This window comes from Tyto alba, unplaced genomic scaffold (genome assembly GCF_018691265.1).
Source record: "Tyto alba isolate M040663 unplaced genomic scaffold, T.alba_DEE_v4.0 Super-Scaffold_8, whole genome shotgun sequence".
Classification (NCBI taxonomy): Eukaryota; Metazoa; Chordata; class Aves; order Strigiformes; family Tytonidae; genus Tyto; species Tyto alba.
Window position 1 is genome coordinate 22,274,221 of NW_024881329.1, and position 19,271 is coordinate 22,293,491.

Sequence of the window (19,271 nt, forward strand, 5' to 3'; positions counted from 1 at the left end):
CAGGGACGAGATCCTGGGATGCAGGGATGATGTGTGCCCGAGATGCAGGGCTGACATCCCCGTCCCCATCCCTGAGAGGAATTTTTTTGGCTGTGCCATGGAGACCACCTTGAGCATCCCTCCAGGGATGCTTATGCCACACCCCGGCCTGGACACCTGGGTCCCCTCGCCAAGGTGCCGGGGGGGGAGGGTAAGACTTTGTAGCACAAAACCAAACCCCCCCTTCACCCCCAAAGGGCAAAGCCCTCCCTTCCCCGCACCCCCTCACCGGAGCCAGGGGGTTATCGCATGCCCTGTAGCGTCCACTCCATCATCCTTCCCTGGGCTCTCCGGCCGCCTTGGTAATGGTTGAGACCTGGATCTGACCGTAATGGAGCTGAATTGATTTCATCTGGCTAATTAGGCAGCGCAGGCAGGGCCCTGGCAGCTCCTTTGTTACCCACGGTGACCTGAGATAAGCGTGAGGAAAGCGGGCTCGTAGGGGAAACTGAGGCACAGCGGGAGCGGCCGAGGGGACGGGGTAGGGGGGGAGCTGCAGCGGGTGCTGAGGGGCTCGGGGCTGTGCCGGGTGCCGGGGCCTGGGTGTGACACGATGAGAACTGGAGGAAACTGGAGCCGTCCCCAGTGCCCTGCGGCTCCCAGGCTGTAATCCAGCCCAAACCCCGCGGCGGGGCCGGATCCAGCCCCCAGCCCGCGGCTCCGGTCCCTCCGTCTGGCCCCAAATCTTCACCGAGCTGGCATGGGCAGGATCCGGCCCCGCTCGAGCGCAGCCCGGCCGGTGGAGCCCCCCCACCTGCTTCCTCGGGGTCTCTAATCGCTGCCCGCGCTGATTTATGACCTTTTTTTTCCCCCCCCTGTTATCTAATTTGAGGAAGGAACAAGATTACAACCTTGAGCTTTTCCAGCCCCGCGCCGCAGATTGCCGCAGCCCAGCGCCCCAAGAGGGACGGTGCGCCGTGGTGACCCTCCTCGCCATGCTGGGTGGGCTTCCCCGCAGCCGTGCCTCAGTTTCCCCCCACGGGCGAGTGGCTGTGCCTCAGTTTCCCCCCTTAAAGACAGTCAGGGAAGAGTTAATCCCCCCCAGCCCCTCTCCCTGAAGGGTTCAGCCCCGATTGATTTTATTCCCCCCCTCTCCTGCCGCAGTTTCTCCATTTCACCGGCTCCGGGGGGAGCGGTAATGGACTCTGGCAATGAGGTAATTAACGGCTCCGCTCCCTGGCAAAGCCGCCCGCCCCAGCGGCACCGCGGCCTGGCCCCGCTAACGGGGGTTGAGGAGGGTTTTGGGGTCCCGGGCCCGATTCTGCCTCTTGCAGCCAACGCAGCTGCCAAGAGCCGCTGGTGGTCCATGGCCGCATCCTGCATGGGTGGGGGGGTCCCACTGTGCTCCCCCAATGCTGCTGGCTGAGACGCTGGTGGGGCTGGGGGTGTTCCCTGGGGGGTCCCACCCCTCCACCAGCAAGCCCCTAAAAGGACCCTCAGGTCCCCGCTAAGGGGAACAGCTGTGTGTTTTAGGGTTCCCCCCCCCGCCTCTTCCCAAGGATGGGGTGGATGGTTTGGGGGGGACATCGGGGCTGGGGATGCAGCTGCGTCCCACTCCTATGGCTCCCAGGGGAGGAGGGGGCTGAGCGCTGGCCAGACCCCATGCAGCCCCTGGTTGCCCCTAAGTGCACTTGGGGGTCCCCATCCCCTCTGGCAACGGGGGTCCCGGGGGGGCTGCAAAGGCATCTCGGCGTTGAGACGCAGCTGAAGTGCTGCTGAAATGTCCCCGAGCAATATTTCCCCACCACCTTGGGGACACCTTATTTAAGAGCATCAGAGGTGAGGGGGCGGGCGGAGGTGGGGGGGGGGGGGGGGCTGTCACTTCCACAGCAGGTCCCTGGCTCTGGATGTCCCTGGCTTGTCCCAGCCCCCATGTCCCCACCTCGGGGATCCCCCCCCACCAACCTGCCGCCCCATGACCTCGGTGCCCATCCCTGCTCCGGGAAGCGCCGTTTCGGGGTGGTCACAGCGGACCCCCCACTGCGGGTGGGCTTGATCCTAATGGACCCCCGGGAGTGGGGAGCGGGTGGGGGTGAGGGGGAAGCTGAGCCACCCTGGGATGTGAAAATCGTTACGAGTGATTAGAGCTATTACTGTAACGAGGAGAGGCAATTAACGGCGCCTTGACATCAGTTGAGGCCGGTTAATGTAAGTTGTGCTCGCTGGGAGCAGGGGGCAGCTGGGCATGGAGGGGACACACATGGTGCTGAGCTGCCTGGCCGGGGGTCCTGGGATGGGGGTGACACGTGGCTGGGGGTCCCGGGATGTCAGTGGGATATATGGTCAGGATCCTGGGATGTGGGGAGTGATGGATGGCTGAGGAACCCAGGATATCGGGGTGATGCAAGGCCAGGGGTCCCAGGATATGGGGGTGACGGCTGGCCGGGGATCCTGAGATGTAGGGATGGGGATTTGGGATGATGTGTGCTTGGGATTTGAGAGGCAGGGATAATCTGCGCCCGGGATGTGGGGACGATGTGATCCTGGGATGTGGGGATGACGTGTGCCTGGGATCCTGGGATGATGCTTACCCTGGATTTTGGGATGCAGGAATGAGGCGTGCCCGGGATGTGGGGAAGACGTGTGCCTGGGATGCTGGGATGTGGGGACAAAGTGTATCTAGGAGGCTGGGATGCTGCGCCTGGGACACGGGGATGATGTGTGCCTGGGATGGGGGGATGCCATGACCGGGATGCAGGGATGCTGTGCCCAGGGTGCTGGGTACCAGCCCCGGGCTCTGCTCCCCGTTGCCACCAGATGCTGCTGTTAAGCCAAAGGAACCCCAAAGTCCCTGCAGCCCCTCGGCTGGGGGTCCTGTCCACTCGCCCCAGCCCTACAGGACACCCTGGATCAAAGCCTGCACCCATGGGTGCCAGCACCGGCTGGGGACCTCAAGGGAGGAGAACCCAGGGGTGGGCACAAAGCTCCCGCCCTCGGCGGTGCCACGCTCTCCATCTGCTCCCACGCAGAGTCCCACGGCTGGTGGGCAGGGCTGGCCCCACTGCCGAGGGGGTCACCAGTCCCCACAGAGCCCCCGGGGGATGGGGACACCCTCCAGCACTGGGACACGGTCGAAGGGGCTGTGCCGGGACGTCCCCATGGACTCTCTCCCCACCCAGCACCGTGTGTGAGCGGCCCCGGCGATGTTCCAAAATCAGCTGGTTTCAGGCCAGAAAAGAAAAAAGAAAAAAATAAAATAATAATAATAAAAAAACCCTACGGGTCTTTTTTTTTTTTTTTTTTTTTTTCTCCTTTCCGTAGTCGTCTCCATGTCCAAACTTCCTGAGAGTGGCTCTGGCCCTCCCTCCGCTTCCGACGGCCGCGCTGCGCCGTCCCGGCCGGCCGAGCCCTCGCCTTGGGGGTGTCGCACCCCGACCCTGCCCACCGCCGCGGCCCCCGGCCAGGTGAGTGCCATCGTCCCCAGCCTGGGGCACCCCGGCTCCCCGGGGGGGGGTGGGTTTTGGTTGGGGTTTTGCTGTGTCCTGCTGGGGTGGTACAGGAGGGGACGGTCCCCCAGCGCCGTGGCGGGGGGGCTTGGGGACCTGGCGGGTTGCCGCAGCCGAGGTGAGGGGATGGTGGGGGGGACACATCAGATGGGGGATGGGACGGTGCTGTGGCACCTCGCGGTGACCCCGTTGCTGACCCTAACCCTGACCCTGACCTTCATCCTCCCCCCCCTCACCCTCACCCAGCCCCATCCCTGCGGGTTCGTGGTCCCTGGAGGAAAAGCGTCAGCTCTCGGGCTGCGGCCGAGGAAGCATCGGGACAGAGATAGTGGCTCGGGGCGGGGGGGGGGGGAGTGCCCAGCACCGTGTCCCCCCCTGCCCTCACCCCAGCCTCCCCCCCCCTCAATTCTGTGCCTTGTCACCAGTGGCTGATGCTCCCCATCCCACTCAGGGGGTGCTCAGGGGCCCCCATGGGGTGGGGAGCACCGGCTCTTGGGGGGGTCTCTTGCCATTATAGCAAGCTTGAGGGGGGGGGGGGTGCTCTTCCCTGCCGCTGGGCCCCCCCCCCAGCGAGGAGCAGATGGGGCCCGCCAGCGCATTTTGATGACTCCTCGCTTTTCCTGCCAGCATCTCCCAGCGATTCCTGTTGTTTGCAGCAGCGCTGGGACCACCCCCCACCCCCCCCCCAACCCCATTGCTGGAGCAGGGGATGGGGCCGGCAGCAGGACACGGGGAGGGCTGAGGGGGGGTCCCCCTATCTCTGCCCCCCCGGGAGGGTCCAGGGGAGGGAATTTTGCCTGCGGATGAGCAATTAATTCCTCACCGCTGGGAGCTGAAGGGAAATAGGGGGAAACTTTCCCACTAAACTGTTTTTTCCACTTGAAACTGGCCGCTCCAGGATGAGGAGGGAGGGGGTGGGGGGGTCAGTCCCTCCCTCAACCCCTTTATTTGGTCCCAAACCGCAGTTCAGGCCTCGGCGAGGGGGAGGATGGACTCGGGGGGTGCCGGGGGTGGCACCTTTGGGGTGTCTCATGGCTGGAGTGGCGCGGAAGCAGCCATAAATCCAGCTGTGCCGACCAGGAAACCTCTGTTTCCTCCCCCCGGCACGTGTGTGTTTAACCGTAAAACCCGCGTCCCGGCAAACGCGGCACTGAGGTTTTGGGGAGAGGGGGGCTCGCTGTTCCCTCCCCCTGCCCCCCCCCCCCATCCCAGCCCCCCAGGCTGGCGGGGATCCTGGAGCCGCCCCGGCCAAGCTGGACCCTCTCTGAAGTTGAGCAAGAAGCCGCCGGATCCAGGAAACTCAACCGGGAATAAACACGAAACGGGTTGAAACGGGGCCACGAGGCGCCGCGCCAGGGTCGGGAACCGCCGTGCCGAACCCCACCCCGGGTCCCGTCCCCCCCCCCCCCCCAGCACACCGACATCCCACACCAGGGTGGGGTGCGGCAGGAGAGGTCACGCAGGAGGGTCCCCCAGGCTGCTGGGTGGCCGTGCCTCAGTTTCCCCTTGGCACAGCGGTGCTGGGGGTGGGGAGCAGCGTGAGCCGGGGTTGAGGCTGTTCCTGGCGCCAGGAGGAATGTGAGGCTGGGCCCCCCCCCCGAGGAGGTGGGATCCTATGCCGGGGGGGCGGTGGGTGGGGGGAGCTGGAACGCGGGCGAGTTCCGAGGGCGACACCGTTTTCTCGCCTTCTCCCCGCGCAGGATGGTGCTGCGGGCCGCGGCGCTGGCCACGCACCTCTGCCTCCTGGCCGCCCTCCGCCCCAGCGACCCCAACGTCTGCAGCTACTGGGAGAGGTAGGACTTGGGGGGGGGGGGGGGGGGGCACTGGGTGGTGATGGCGGTGGGGTGTCCCCCTCTCCACCCCGGGAGCTGTTGTCACCCCGCGTCCCCTCCTTCGGCAGCTTCACGGCGGCGGTGAAGGAATCCTACACCAAACCCCATGTTGTGTCTTCTGCCGAGGCCTGTCCCGGGGTGCTGGGGCCCCCCCTGCCCTGCCTGCAGCAGAGGTGGGAGCAACCCCGGCCCCCCCTTGGGGTCTGCAGGGTGCCCCCAAAGCCATGGTGGGGCTGGGTTAGGGTGGCCCGCTGCAGGGTGTCCCCATGGATATGGGGGGGCTGGGGCAGGTTGTCCCCATGGATATGGGGGGACTGGGGCAGGGTGTCCCCATGGTTATGGGGGGGCTGGGGTGGGGGTTTCCCCATGGATATGGGGTGCTGGACTGGGGCTGTCCCCATGGATATGGGGGGACTGGGGCAGGTTGTCCCCATGGATATGGGGGGACTGGGGCAGGGTGTCCCCATGGTTATGGGGGGGCTGGGGTGGGGTGCCCCCACAGTTATGGGGAAGCTGGGACAGGGTGTTCCACTGCAGGGTGTCCCCATGGTTATGGGGGGGCTGGACTGGGCCTGTCCCCATGGATATGGGGGGACTGGGGTGGGGTGTCCCCATGGTTATGGGGAGGCTGGGGTGGGGTGCCCCCACAGTTATGGGGGAGCTAGGACAGGGTGTCCCACTGCAGGGTGTCCCCATGGTTATGGGGGGGTTTGGGTGGGCTGTCCCCCCTGCAGGGTGTCCCCATGGTTATGGGGGGGTTTGGGTGGGGCTGTCCCCCCTGCAGGGTGTCCCCAGGGTTTTGGGGGGGTGGGGTTGGGGGGGGGCTGGGGCGGGGTGTCCCCATCCTGAGGGTGCTGGTGCGGGGGGCGCAGGATCGTGTACCGCACTGAGTACCGGCAGGCAGTCCGGACCGACTACCGGAGGCGTTACCAGTGCTGCCTGGGCTACTACGAGAGCCAGAACTCCTGCATCCGTGAGTGGGGCGAGATGGGGGGGGGGGGGGCCCCCGGGGGCCGCGTTCCTGGCTCACCCCCCCCTCCTCCCCGGGTCGTGCCCCCACAGCGCGCTGCACCCACGAGTGTGTCCACGGCCGGTGCGTGGCTCCCGACCTTTGCCAGTGCGAGCCGGGCTGGCGGGGTACCGACTGCTCCAGCGGTGAGGGACGGGTGTAGGGGTGCTGGGGGGGGGGGGCATGGAGCTGGGGACCCCCACGTGGGGGTGACAGGGTGGGGGAAGGGGTTTCTTTGGAGGACTGGGTAGCCTGGGGGGGGGGGGGGCGGGGCATGTCCTGGTGGTTAATGGGGATGGGGAGAGGGATGGAGAATAGAATGGGGATGGGGAATGGGATGGGGAAATTGGGATGGGATTATGTGTGGGACGGGGATGGGGGTTCAGATGGAGATAAGATGGGGATGGATGGATGGATGGATGGATGAGATGGGATGGATGGGGAAGGATGGATGGACGGATGGATAGATGGATGGATGGACAGATGGGATGGGGATGGATGGATGGATGGATGGATAGATGGATGGATGGGATGGGGATGGATGGATGGATGGATGGATGGATGGATGGATGGATGGACAGATGGGATGGGGATGGATGGATGGATGGATGGATGGATGGATGGATGGATGGATGGATGGGATGGGGATGGATGGATGGATGGATGGATGGATGGATGGATGGGATGGATGGATGGATGGATGGAGGGATGGGATGGATGGGGAAGGATGGATGGATGGATGGATGGATGGATGGATGGATGGATGGATGGATGGACAGATGGGATGGGGATGGATGGATGGATGGATGGATGGGATGGATGGATGGATGGATGGAGGGATGGGATGGATGGGGAAGGAAGGATGGATGGATGGATGGATGGATGGATGGATGGATGGGTGGATGGATGGATGGATGGATGGATGGATGGACGGACAGATGGGATGGGGATGGATGGAGTGGATGGATGGATGGATGGAGGGATGGGATGGGATGGGGATGGATGGATGGGATGGGGATGGATGGATGGACTGATGGGATGGGGTTGGATGGGGATGGGGAAAGGGGATGGATGGGATGGGATGGGTGGGGATGAAGATGGATGGGATGCGATGGCGTGGGATGGGGAGGGACCGGTGGTCTCCCCCGTGCAGAGTGTGACGAGCAGTCGTGGGGGCCGGGCTGTGGGCACCGCTGCTCCTGCCACCACGGGGCCCCCTGCGACCCCCTGAGCGGGGCCTGTTCCTGCCCCCCCGGCTTTGCCGACCCGCTGTGCCACCAGCCGTGCCCACCGGGCACCTACGGCCCGGGCTGCCGCCTGTCCTGCCCCTGTCACCACCGGGCCCCCTGCAACGCCTCCACCGGTGCCTGCCTCTGCCCCCCGGGGCTGGCCGGCCCCCTGTGAGTAGGGGCTCCTCACTCTGCGCCCCCCCAACGCCAGCACCCCCCTCCCCTGCACTGGGCAGGGGTCCCACTCACCCCTCACCCCCCCCACCAGCTGCGAGGTGCCCTGCCCCAAGGGGACACCCTGCGACACCTCCTGCCCCTGCCAGAACGGGGGCATCTGTCACCCCCCCAACACCAGCACCTGCGTCTGCCCCCACGGATGGATGGTAGGTGGGCTGAGACTCCCCCCCCCCCCCCCCGCAATGTGGTCCCTGCCTCAGTTTCCCCTGCTGACCCCCGTGCTCCTTCGCAGGGGGAGATCTGCTCCATGCCGTGCCCCCCCGGGCGCTTCGGCCCCGGCTGCCAGGGCGAGTGTCGCTGCCACAACGGGGGCCACTGTGACCCCTGGGGGGGGCAGTGCCAGTGTGCCCCTGGATTCACCGGAGAGCAGTGAGGGGGGCGGGGAAACAGGGGGGCTGGGGACAGGAGGTTGGGGGGACAGGGGGATGAGGGGACAGAGCAGTTCTAGGGGGGTGTGGGAAATTGGGGGGACAGGCGGGACAGAGCAGTTCTGGGGGGGGGGTGGGAAGTTGGGGGCACAGGGGGATGAGAGGACAGAGCAGTTCTAGGGGGGTGTGGGAAGTTGGGGGGGACAGGTGGGACAGAGCAGTTCTGGGGGGGTGTGGGAAGTTGGGGGGACAGGGGGGACAGAGCAGTTTGGGGTGGGGGGGAAGTTGGGGGGACAGGCGGGACAGAGCAGTTCTGGGGGGGGGTGGGAAGTTGGGGGGACAGGCGGGACAGAGCAGTTCTGGGGAGGGGGTGGGAAGTTGGGGGCACAGGGGGATGAGGGGACAGAGCAGTTCTAGGGGGGTGTGGGAAGTTGGGGGGACAGGTGGGACAGAGCAGTTCTGGGGGGGTGTGGGAAGTTGGGGGGACAGGTGGGACAGAGCAGTTCTGGGGGGGGTGTGGGAAGTTGGGGGGACAGGGGGGACAGAGCAGTTCTGGGGGGGGGGTGGGAAGTTGGGGGCACAGGGGGACGGGGGCCAGGGGGCTGTGACACTTGGGGACAGGGCGCGTAGGGCTGGGGGGTCAGGGATACATGGGGCTGAGGGTGCACGGGAAGGGGAGGGGGGGGGGCGCACATGGGGATATAACGGATAGCGGGGGGGTACAGGGCGACGGGGCCACCAAGCCCCGCTGCTGCCCAGGGCCACCCCAGCTCTCCCAGCCTGGCATGCAACGAGCTGGCCGGCCTCAGCTTGCGGCGGGTGTGTGTCCTGGAGCCACCTCGGCTTCTGGTGGGGCTGTGTCACCCCTCTGTGTGTGTTTGTGTGTCCCCCCCCCACCCCTCACCGTACGCAGGTGCCGGGAGAGGTGCCCGGTGGGTCGGTACGGGCAGGACTGCCGGGAGAGCTGCGACTGTGCCAACGGCGGGCAGTGCTTCCACGTGGACGGGAGCTGCCTGTGCGAGGCCGGCTTCCAGGGCAGCCGCTGCCAGGACCGCCACTGCCTGCCCGGCCTCTTCGGCCTCCGCTGCCAGAGCCGCTGCCTCTGCCACCCCCAGCACAGCCAGAGGTGGGACCCCCCCCTCCCACACACCCCCTCGCCTCCCCTCAGCGTCCTCGCATGCCCCCCAGCACCCTCGCCTTCCCAAAACCCTCGCCTCCCCCCCCAACATCTCTGCATCCTCTCAGCGTCCTCACCCCTCCTCCCCAACGTCGCTGCATCCCCCCCAGCATTCTCTCCTCCCCCCCCAACGCCCTTGTCTGACCCCAAAATTCTCATCTCCCCCCAACTTCCTTGCTCCCGCCAACACCTTCGCCTGCCCCTCAACACCCTCACATCCCCCCCCCAATATCCTCACCTCCACCCCAGCATCCTCATCTCCCCACATCCTTGCTCCCCTCAACATCCTCATCCCCCCCCAACATCATTGCATCCCCCCAACATTCTCTCCTCCCCCCCAACGCCCTTGTCTGCCCCCCAAATTCTCATCTCTCCCCAACATTCTTGCCTCCCCCAACATCCTTGCTCCCCCCAACACCTTTGCCTCCCCCTCAACACCCTCACCTGCCCCCCAAATCCTCACCTCTACCCCAGCATCCTCATCTCCCCACATCCTTGCTCCCCACAACATCGTTGCATCCCCCCAGCATTCTCTCCTCCCCCCAACGCCCTCGTCTGCCCCCCAAATTCTCATCTCTCCCCAACGTTCTTGCCTCCCCCAACATCCTTGCTCCCCCCAACACCTTTGCCTCCCCCTCAACACCCTCACCTGCCCCCCAACACCCTCACAACCCCCCCCCCAAATCCTCACCTCCACCCCAGCATCCTCATCTCCCCACATCCTTGCTCCCCCCAACACCCTCGTCTCCCTCCCAACATCCTCACCTTCCCCCAACATTCTCGCCTCCCCCCAACATCCTTGCCCCCCCCCAACACCCTCACCTCCCCCAGCATCCTTGCCAAGCAAGCCAGGACCCTGGCTGGGTAGCCTGGAAGAGGTTAATCCCCGCCCCCCACCTCCCCAAGGGACGTGCTTTGTGCCCCCCCATATTTACAAAGCCCCCTCCCATCACACCCAGTACCCCACTGGTGTGCTGAGTGTGTACCCTGCCCCCCCTTCCCCCCCCCAGCTGCCACCCGTTGCTCGGGGAGTGCGTGTGTCACCCTGGTTGGGCCGGGCTTTTCTGCAACGAGAGTTGCCCCCCCGGCTCCTTCGGGGCCGGCTGCCTGCAGGCCTGCCTCTGCCTCCACGGGGGGGTCTGCGACGGGACCACCGGCCACTGCCGCTGCCCCCCCGGCTACACGGTGCGGGGGCACGGGGGGGCACGGGGGGGCTGGTGGTCCTGGAGCAACATGGGGGGGGGGGACACACAAGGTGTGGGCATCCCTGGGGGGAGAGTAGGGGTGTGGGTGGTCCTGAGGGGAACATGGGGGGTGTGGGGGAATCTGGGGGGGGAGAGGATCTGGGTGGTCCTTGAGGGAGGATGGGGTTCTGGGTGATTCTGGGGGGGGGTCTGGGTGGTCCTGAGGGGAACATGGGGGATCAGGGGGGATCTGGGGGGGGGGATCTGGGTGGTCCTTGAGGGAGGATGGGGGTCTGGATGGTTCTGTGGGGGGGTCTGGGTGGTCCTGAGGGGAACATGGAGGATCAGGGGGGATCTGGGGGGGGGGGATCTGGGTGGTCCTTGAGGGAGGATGGGGTTCTGGGTGATTCTGGGGGGGGGGGGTCTGGGTGGTCCTGAGGGGAACATGGGGGATCAGGGGGGATCTGGGGGGGGGGGATCTGGGTGGTCCTTGAGGGAGGATGGGGTTCTGGGTGATTCTGGGGGGGGGGGTCTGGGTGGTACTGAGGGGAACATGGAGGATCAGGGGGGATCTGGGGGGGGGGGGATCTGGGTGGTCCTTGAGGGAGGATGGGGATCTGGGTGGTCCTGAGGGGAACATGGGGGATCTGAGGGGGGGTCTGGGTGGTCCTTGAGGGAGGATGGGGTTCTGAATGGTTCTGGGGGGGCGGTCTGGGTGGTCCTTGGAGGATCATGAGGGTCTGGGGGGGTCTGGGTGGTCCTTGGGGGAGTGTGGGGGCTGGGCAGCCCTTGGGTCTGAGTTGGGGGGTCTTGTTATCTCTAGGGTGGTTTTGGGGTCTGGGCATCCCTTGTGGGGGGGGTTTGGGGAGAGGGGATGGGTATTGTGCATCCTTGGGGGGGCAGATTGGGGGCGTCTGGGCAACCTTGAAGACGGCTTAGGAGTGCCACGGGAGGATGGGGTTTTGGGGTCACTCACCCTCCAGCCCCAGGATGCCAAGAGGGTTGGGTGGTCCCCCAAACTCCTGGCTTCTTTCCCCAGCCCTGGGTGGGGGTCCTGGCTGTCCTGAAGTCTCCCCTCAACCCCGTCCGTCCTCCCTCCTCCCCCCCCCCCCCCCCACCAGGATGAGCACTGCTCCTCCCTGTGCCCCCCTGACACTTTCGGGACGAACTGCTCGGGGCGCTGCTCCTGCCAGCACGCCCTCTCCTGCTCCCCCCTCGACGGCTCCTGCCTCTGCAAGGAAGGTGGGTGCACGCAGGGGTTTAGGGGGGGGGGTGGTCCCTGTCCTTGTCATCCCCCCCCCCCCCGCCCACCCCGCTGTCCCTTCATCCCACAGGCTGGCACGGACCCGACTGCTCGACCCCGTGTCCCGCTGGTATTTGGGGTCCCGGCTGCAACCGGACCTGTGCCTGCGCCCACGGGGCAGCTTGTGACCCCCAAAGCGGGACCTGCAGTTGCCCGCCGGGCTGGCAGGGCCCCCGCTGCCTGCAGCCCTGCGCGGTGAGTCCCGCCTGCACCGGGGGCTTGGGGGGGGGGGGGGGGGCAGAATCAGTTCCAGTACTGCCCCCCCCACCCCCCCCCTTCCCTGACCTGTCCCCGTACCCCCCCAGAACGGGACATTCGGAGCGGGCTGCGGGCAGCGCTGCGACTGCGCTCACGCCGACGGCTGCGATCCGGTGACGGGAGCGTGCCGCTGCCTCCCCGGCTGGACGGGTAAGGGGTGAGGGGGGACACACACACACACACGCAACCAGGGAAAAGATGGGGCGGGGGGGGGGGGGGGAAAACCCTGCTGTGCCCTCGGCCTTCATCCCTCCTCATCCTCCTCACAGGGCCGCAGTGCAAGCAGGGCTGCCCCCCCGGTTTTTGGGGCCGGGGTTGCCGCACGCCCTGCTCCTGCCGCAATGGGGCCACTTGCTCACCCCAAGACGGAGCCTGCGCTTGCGCCCCGGGGTACCGCGGCCCCACCTGCCAGCGCCGTAAGTGTGTGTCCCCCTAAAAAAAAACCTCACTGATCTCCACACCCCCCCCACCCCACCCCGGCCTCCCCGGGGGCTGAGACCCGGCGCACTCATCTCACCCCAGCCTGCCCACCCGGCCGCTACGGCAAGCGCTGCTCCCTGAGCTGCTCCTGCGCCAACGGCTCCTCCTGCCACCCCGCCAACGGCTCCTGCCTCTGCGCCCCGGGCTGGCGCGGCCCCCGCTGCGCCCAGCGTGAGTCCCATCCTGTCCCGTCCCCCCTTTTTTTTTTGAGGGGGGGGGGTGTGATGTGGGGAAGGGGGCTGGCTTCATCCGACACCCCTCGCCGACTCCCCAACATCTCCAGCCTGCGACCCCGGCTCATGGGGGGAAGCCTGCGCCCAGCCCTGCCTGTGCCAGCACGGGGGGACGTGTCACCCCGCCGAGGGGACCTGCCGCTGCCCGCCGGGCTGGACGGGGACGTTCTGCGGGGAAGGTAGAGCCTGGCACGGACACCCCCCCCCCCCCCCCCAACACACCCCCCTCCTTGGGTCTGCACCCCCCGGCTCGAGCCCGGGGGTCTGGGGATGGAGGGAAGTGCCCGGGGCTGTATGGGGAACCCCAGCTCCATTCTGGGTGGTGTGGAGATACAGGGGCCCAGTATGGAGATATAGGGGGCCACTATGGAGATATAGGGGCCCACTATGGAGTTATAGGGGCCCACTATGGAGATATAGGGGCCCACTATGGAGTTATAGGGGCCCAGTATGGAGTTATAGTGGCCCACTATGGGGCTCCGTAGTCCTGGGAACTATGAAGCCATGTAGTCCCAGTATGGAGCTATATGGTTCCACTGTGAAGTAATACGGTCCCAGTATGGAGCTATATGGTCTCAGTATGGATCCGTGCAGTCCTGCACAGTACGGAGCTATATGGTCCCAATATAGAGCTATATGGTCCTGGGTGCTATGGGGCTGTACGGTCCCAGTGTGAAGGCATATGGTACCAGTATGGAGCTATATGGTCCCAATATAAAGCTATACAGTCCTGGGAACCATGGGGCTATATGGTCCCAGTATGGAGCTATATGGTCCCAGTATGGAGCTATGCAGTTCCAGGCAGTATGGAGCTATATGGTCCCAGTATAGAGCTACATGGTCCTGGGCACTATGGGGCTGTATAGTCCCAGTACAGGGCTATACGGTCCCAGTATGGAGCTATAGGGTCCCAGTACGGGGCTATATGGTCCCAGTACGGAGCTATAGGGTCCCAGTATGGAGCTATAGGGTCGCGGGCACTATGGCTCTGGCTCCCCCACCCGCTGTGCCCCCAGTCTGCCCCCCCGGGACCTTCGGGCTCCAGTGTCACCAGCTCTGCCGCTGTCCCCACAACGTCACCTGCCACCCGGCCAGCGGGACCTGCCCTTGCGCCCCGGGCAGGATCGGGCCCCTCTGCGAGCCCGGTGAGTGGGTGCAGAGCCGGGGGGGGGACACACACACACACAACATGGGGGGTGTGTGTCCCTGTGCCCCCCTAAGGACTCTGTGTGTGTGTGTGTGTGTGTCTGTGTGTCCCCAGGGACCCCCGAGCAGCCCTACACCATCGTGCCGGCCCCCCCGGCAGCCTACAGCTCGCTGGGGGTGGTGCTCAGCCTGGTGGCCCTGGTGGCCCTGCTGGTGGCCGCGGTGGCCCTGGCGCTGTGCTACCGCCACCGCCAGAAGGGCAAGGAGGGCCGGCACCTGGCCGTGGCCTACACGGCAGGACAGACGGACACCTCGGACTACGTGGTGCCGGGTGAGCGCTGGCGGCGGGGGACGCGGCCCTGGCTTCAGTGGCCCCGCGGCACCGGGCTGATGCCTGTCCCCGCAGACGTGCCACTGAGCCACCACGCGCACCACTACTCCAACCCCAGCTATACCACGCTGTCCCGCTGCCCGCTGCCGGCCCCCGGCGCCCGCAAGGTACGGCCTGAACCGGCACCACCGGCACCACCGAGGTGTTGCCCGGTGCACGGTGATGGTGCGGCGCGGCGCGGTGTTGCACAGCGCACCACGGTGCCGGAGGGTGTTGCACGGTGCAGCATAATGGTCTGGCAGAACGCGTCGTGGCGCAGCACGGTGTTGCACGGTGCACTGTGGTGGTGTGTGGTGCAGCACGGTGTTGCACATTGTACCGTGATGGTGCTGCACGGTGTTGCAGGGTGCACTGGGGTGTTGCACGGTGCTGCATGGTGTTGCCCGGTGCACCGTGATGGTGCAGCACGGCGCGGTGTTGCACAACGCACCACGGTGCCGGAGGGTGTTGCACGGTGCACCATAATGGTCTGGCAGAATGCGTCGTGGTGTTGCACGGTTCACTATGGTGTTGCACAGTGCACCACGATGGTGCTGCGTGGCACGGTGTGGCATCACACAGCATGGTGCCACGCAGTGCACTGTGGTGTTGTGTGGTGCAGCATGGTGTATCACATTGTACCGTGATGGTGCTGCACGGTGTTGCAGGGTGCACTGGGGTGTTGCACGGTGCTGCATGGTGTTGCCCGGTGCACCGTGATGGTGCAGCACGGCGCGGTGTTGCACAGCGCACCACGGTGCCGGAGGGTGTTGCACGGTGCACCATAATGGTCTGGCAGAACGCGTCGTGGCGCAGCACGGTGTTGCACGGTGCACTGTGGTGGTGTGTGGTGCAGCACGGTGTTGCACATTGTACCGTGATGGTGCTGCACGGTGTTGCAGGGTGCACTGTGGTGTTGCATGGTGCAGCACAGTGTTGCACATTGTACCGTGATGGTGCTGCACGGTGTTGCAGGGTGCACTGGGTTGTTGCACGGTGGTGCATGGTGTTGCCCGGTGCACCGTGATGGTGCAGCACGGCGCGGTGTTGCACAACGCACCACGGTGCCGGAGGGTGTTGCATGGTGCACCGTAATGGTCTGGCAGAACGCGTCGTGGCGCAGCACGGTGTTGCACGGTGCACTGTGGTGTTGTGTGGTGCAGCACGGTGTTGCACAGTGTACCGTGATGCTGCTGCACGGTGTTGCAGTGTGCACTGGGGTGTTGCACGGTGCTGCATGGTGTCGCACAGTGCACCGTGATGGTGCAGCACGGCGCGGTGTTGCACAGCGCACCACGGTGCCGGAGGGTGTTGCACGGTGCACCATAATGATCTGGCAGAATGTGTCGTGGCGCAGCACGGTGTTGCACGGTGCACTGTGGTGTTGTGTGGTGCAGCACGGTGTTGCACAGTGTACCGTGATGCTGCTGCACGGTGTTGCAGGGTGCACTGGGTTGTTGCACGGTGCTGCATGGTGTTGCACGGTGCACCGTGATGGTGCAGCACGGCGCGGTGTTGCACAGCGCACCACGGTGCCGGAGGGTGTTGCACGGTGCACCATAATGGTCTGGCAGAACGCGTCGTGGCGCAGCACGGTGTTGCGCGGCGTGCCGTGGTGTTGCACCGTGTGCTGTGGCACAGCACAGTGCTGCATGGCTGTGCATGTGGTGTTGCACAGTGTACCGAGGCGCAGCATGGTGTTGCACGGTGCAGCACGGCACGGCTACCCGCAGCCTCGTAGCCAGCCTGTCCCCTTTGGGCTCCAGGCACCCGGCACCCCGCTCTTCCCCGGCACAGAGAGACCCCCCGGCCCCGAAGGCAACGCCACGCTGCCTCCCGACTGGAAGCACCTCGGGGCACCGGCTCTGGCCCCCCGGGGTAAGGGGAAGGGAGGGGGGGGGGGGATCAAGTTGGGGGCAGCTCCCTGGGAGCTGGTGGGGACCTTGGAGGGAGTGGGGTGCACAGCTGGGACCCCGCAGGATCCACTGGGAAGGTGCTGAGGTGGGTGGAGGATGTTCATGGGGTGGAGCAAAAGGGGGGGGGACCCCAAACGTGCCCCGTTCCAGGGGGGCAGCTGGACCGGAGCTACAGCTGCAGCCTGGGGAAGTACAAGGGCAAAGGTACGGGGTGGGCTGGGGGGGGGAATGGGATGGGAAAAGGATGGGATGGGGATGGGATGGGAAAAGGATGGGATGGGATGGGATGGGAAAAGGATGGGATGGGGATGGGATGGGAAAAGGATGGGATGGGGATGGGATGGGGATGGGATGAGGAAGATACAGGGAAGGGATGGGGATGGGGATGGGAAAAGGATGGGAATGAAACATGTCTGGGATTGGGTGTGGATGGGATGGGGATGGGGATGGGATGGGGGTGCGATGAGGGAGCTACAGGGAAGGGATGGGAATGGGAAAAGGGTGGGGATGGGCTTGGGGTGGGGTGGGGAAGGGAGGGGGGTGGGCTGAGGAAGAGGCAGAGGTGGAATGGGATGGAACTGGGCTGGAATTGGATGCGGAGGGAATGGGGATAGGGATGGGATGGGCTAGGGGGTGGGATGAGGGGGAAAATGGGAAGGGATGGGGATGAGGAAGAGGCGGGGGTGGGCTGGGGAAGGGACAGGGCTGGGGTGGGGAAGGGCCAGGACTTGCCTGGGCCACAGCTGGCCACGGCTGCTCCCTCCCCTGCGCCCCCTGCCATGGGGAGCCCCCCCAAGTGTTTCTCCCCCCAGAACCCTCCCCGGAGGGGCTGGGGATCAGCACCAGCTCCCTGGCCAGTGAGAACCCCTACGCCACCATCAAGGAGCTGCCCCCCGGCCCCGGGAGGGCCCCCGAGGGCAGCTACATGGAGATGAAATCCCCAGTCCGGCGGGAGATGTCCTACGCCGAGATCGGGGTCCTGGAGGAGCCGCCCCAGGAGGGTACGGCCGGGGGGGTCCCCTGGCCCCCCTGAGCCCGGCCTGGGGAGGGCCACGGCCCTGGTGATGGGGGGGCATGGCCCCATGGGGGACATGACCATGGTGATGGGGGGGACATGGCCAAAGTGTCAGGGGGAACATGGGGGGTGGGGGGGACATGGCCTCGGTGATGGGGAGGACATGGGGAGGACATGGCCACAGTGACAGGGGGGATATGGGGGGGACATGGCCTTGGTGATGGGGGCTACATGGGGGGGACATGGCCACGGTGACAGAGGGGACATGGCCTCGGTGATGGGGGGGACATGGGGGTGACATGGCCACAGTGACAGGGGGGATATGGGGGGGACATGGCCCTGGTGTTGGGGGCTACATGGGGGGGACATGGCCAAAGTGACAGGGGGGACATGGGGGGGACATGGCCTCGGTGGGGGGAGGGGACATGGGGGGACATGGCCACGATGATGGGGGGGACATGGGGAGAACACAGCCTCAGTGACAGGGAGCATATGGGGGGGGACATGACCATGGTGACGGAGGGGACATGGCCAAAGTGACAGGGGGGACATGGCGGGGGACATGGCCTTGGTGATGGGGGCTACATGGGGGGGACATGGCCACAGTGACAAGGGGGACATGGGGAGGGCATGGCCCCAGTGATGGGGGGGGCTTGGCCTTGGCGAGAGGGGGGACATGGCCCTGGCTATGGGGGGGACATGGCCCCTGTGATGGTGGTGGCACGGGGGGGGGGATACAGCCATGGTGATGGGGTTGACATGGCCCTGGGGGGGGACACTGCCTGCATGGGGGGGACATGGCCTCAGTGCCAGAGGTCATATGGCCCTGGGGGGGGGGGGGACGACGACACACACGGCCCCTTGCAGCCTCCCCTTGTCCCTGCAGAGAGTTGTCCCGGCGGGGCCGAAGGTGTCACCCCCCCAGCCCCCCCCAGCCACTACGACTCCCCCAAGAACAGCCACATCCCCAGCCACTACGACATGCCACCCGTCCGCCACTGCCCGCCGTCCCCCCCGCTGCGCAGGAAGGACCGCTGAGGGACCGTGGGGACAAGGGACAGGGGGACCCCCCCGCCCCCCCCCCCCCCCGGGAGGGGCCGGGGTGCCCCAGGCCTGTCCCTGTCCCCGAGCTCGGGGGTGCGGGCGGTGAATAAAGGGGTTGTCGGTGCGGAATGAGCCGGGGCTGCCTGTGGCCGGGGAGCGGGACGGGGCCAGGGTGGGCCCAGGGGTGGGGCCGGGGGTGGCAGCAGGGACAGACTCGGTGCTGGGCCCAGTGACGGGATGAGAAAAGCACCAGTAAAGGCCCAGTGACGGCCCCAGTAAAGATCCAGGGACAGTCCAATGACGGCCCCAGTCAGGTCCCAGTGCGGCCCCAGTCAGGTCCCAGTGCGGCCCCAGTAAGGTCCCAGTGAGGCCCCAGTAAGGTCCCAGTGATGTCCCCAGTAAGGTCCCAGTGAGGCCCCAGTAAGGTCCCAGTGCGGCCCCAGTAAGGTCCCAGGGATGTCCCCAGTAAGGTCCCAGGGATGTCCCCAGTCAGGTCCCAGTGAGGCCCCAGTAAGGTCCCAGGGATGTCCCCAGTAAGGTCCCAGGGATGTCCCCAGTAAGGTCCCAGGGATGTCCCCAGTCAGGTCCCAGTGAGGCCCCAGTAAGGTCCCAGGGATGTCCCCAGTCAGGTCCCAGTGAGGCCCCAGTAAGGTCCCAGGGATGTCCCCAGTAAGGTCCCAGGGATGTCCCCAGTAAGGTCCCAGGGATGTCCCCAGTCAGGTCCCAGTGAGGCCCCAGTAAGGTCCCAGGGATGTCCCCAGCAAGGTCCCAGGGATGTCCCCAGCAAGGTCCCAGGGATGTCCCCAGTCAGGTCCCAGGGATGGCCCCAGTAAGGTCCCAGGGATGTCCCCAGTCAGGTCCCAGGGATGTCCCCAGTCAGGTCCCAGGGATGTCCCCAGTAAGGTCCCAGTGCTCCCCGCATCGCTGCCCAGTGCCCGGGTGGTCGCGGTGGAGGCCCCGCCCCTTCGGCGCAGACCCCGCCCCT

General features: G+C 66.1%; 1 protein-coding gene across 7 annotated transcripts; it reads left to right on the forward strand.

Annotated features, from left to right (window-relative positions):
* Positions 1-3,307: 3,307 nt before the first annotated feature.
* On the forward strand, positions 3,308-18,415 carry PEAR1 (platelet endothelial aggregation receptor 1). Of its 7 annotated transcripts, none has more exons than XM_042784975.1 (23): positions 3,308-3,443; positions 5,186-5,278; positions 5,386-5,490; positions 6,218-6,290; positions 6,380-6,472; positions 7,480-7,726; positions 7,824-7,938; positions 8,025-8,161; positions 9,074-9,286; positions 10,348-10,522; positions 11,643-11,763; positions 11,856-12,019; positions 12,130-12,232; positions 12,352-12,498; positions 12,605-12,733; positions 12,846-12,974; positions 13,812-13,940; positions 14,057-14,272; positions 14,348-14,439; positions 16,078-16,189; positions 16,291-16,431; positions 17,040-17,228; positions 18,129-18,415. In XM_042784975.1, exons 1-23 carry the CDS (start codon positions 3,309-3,311, stop codon positions 18,278-18,280), a joined length of 3,210 nt encoding a protein of 1,069 aa, XP_042640909.1. In that variant the 5' UTR covers position 3,308; the 3' UTR covers positions 18,281-18,415. The 7 variants fall into 7 exon arrangements, with proteins under 7 accessions (XP_042640909.1, XP_042640910.1, XP_042640915.1 ...); XM_042784976.1 differs by having other exon boundaries at positions 16,378-16,431; XM_042784979.1 differs by having other exon boundaries at positions 3,352-3,443; positions 6,190-6,290.
* The last annotated feature ends 856 nt before the right edge of the window (positions 18,416-19,271 follow it).

Excerpts from the sequence above, each read along its gene's own strand:
- PEAR1 (XM_042784975.1), top strand. The coding sequence starts at position 3,309 with ATGTCCAAACTTCCTGAGAGTGGCTCTGGCCCTCCCTCCGCTTCCGAC. Across the intron at positions 7,727-7,823 it reads CCGGGGCTGGCCGGCCCCCT|CTGCGAGGTGCCCTGCCCCA; the intron begins GTGAGTAGGGGC and ends CCCCCCCACCAG. Across the intron at positions 12,975-13,811 it reads GGGGACGTTCTGCGGGGAAG|TCTGCCCCCCCGGGACCTTC; the intron begins GTAGAGCCTGGC and ends CTGTGCCCCCAG.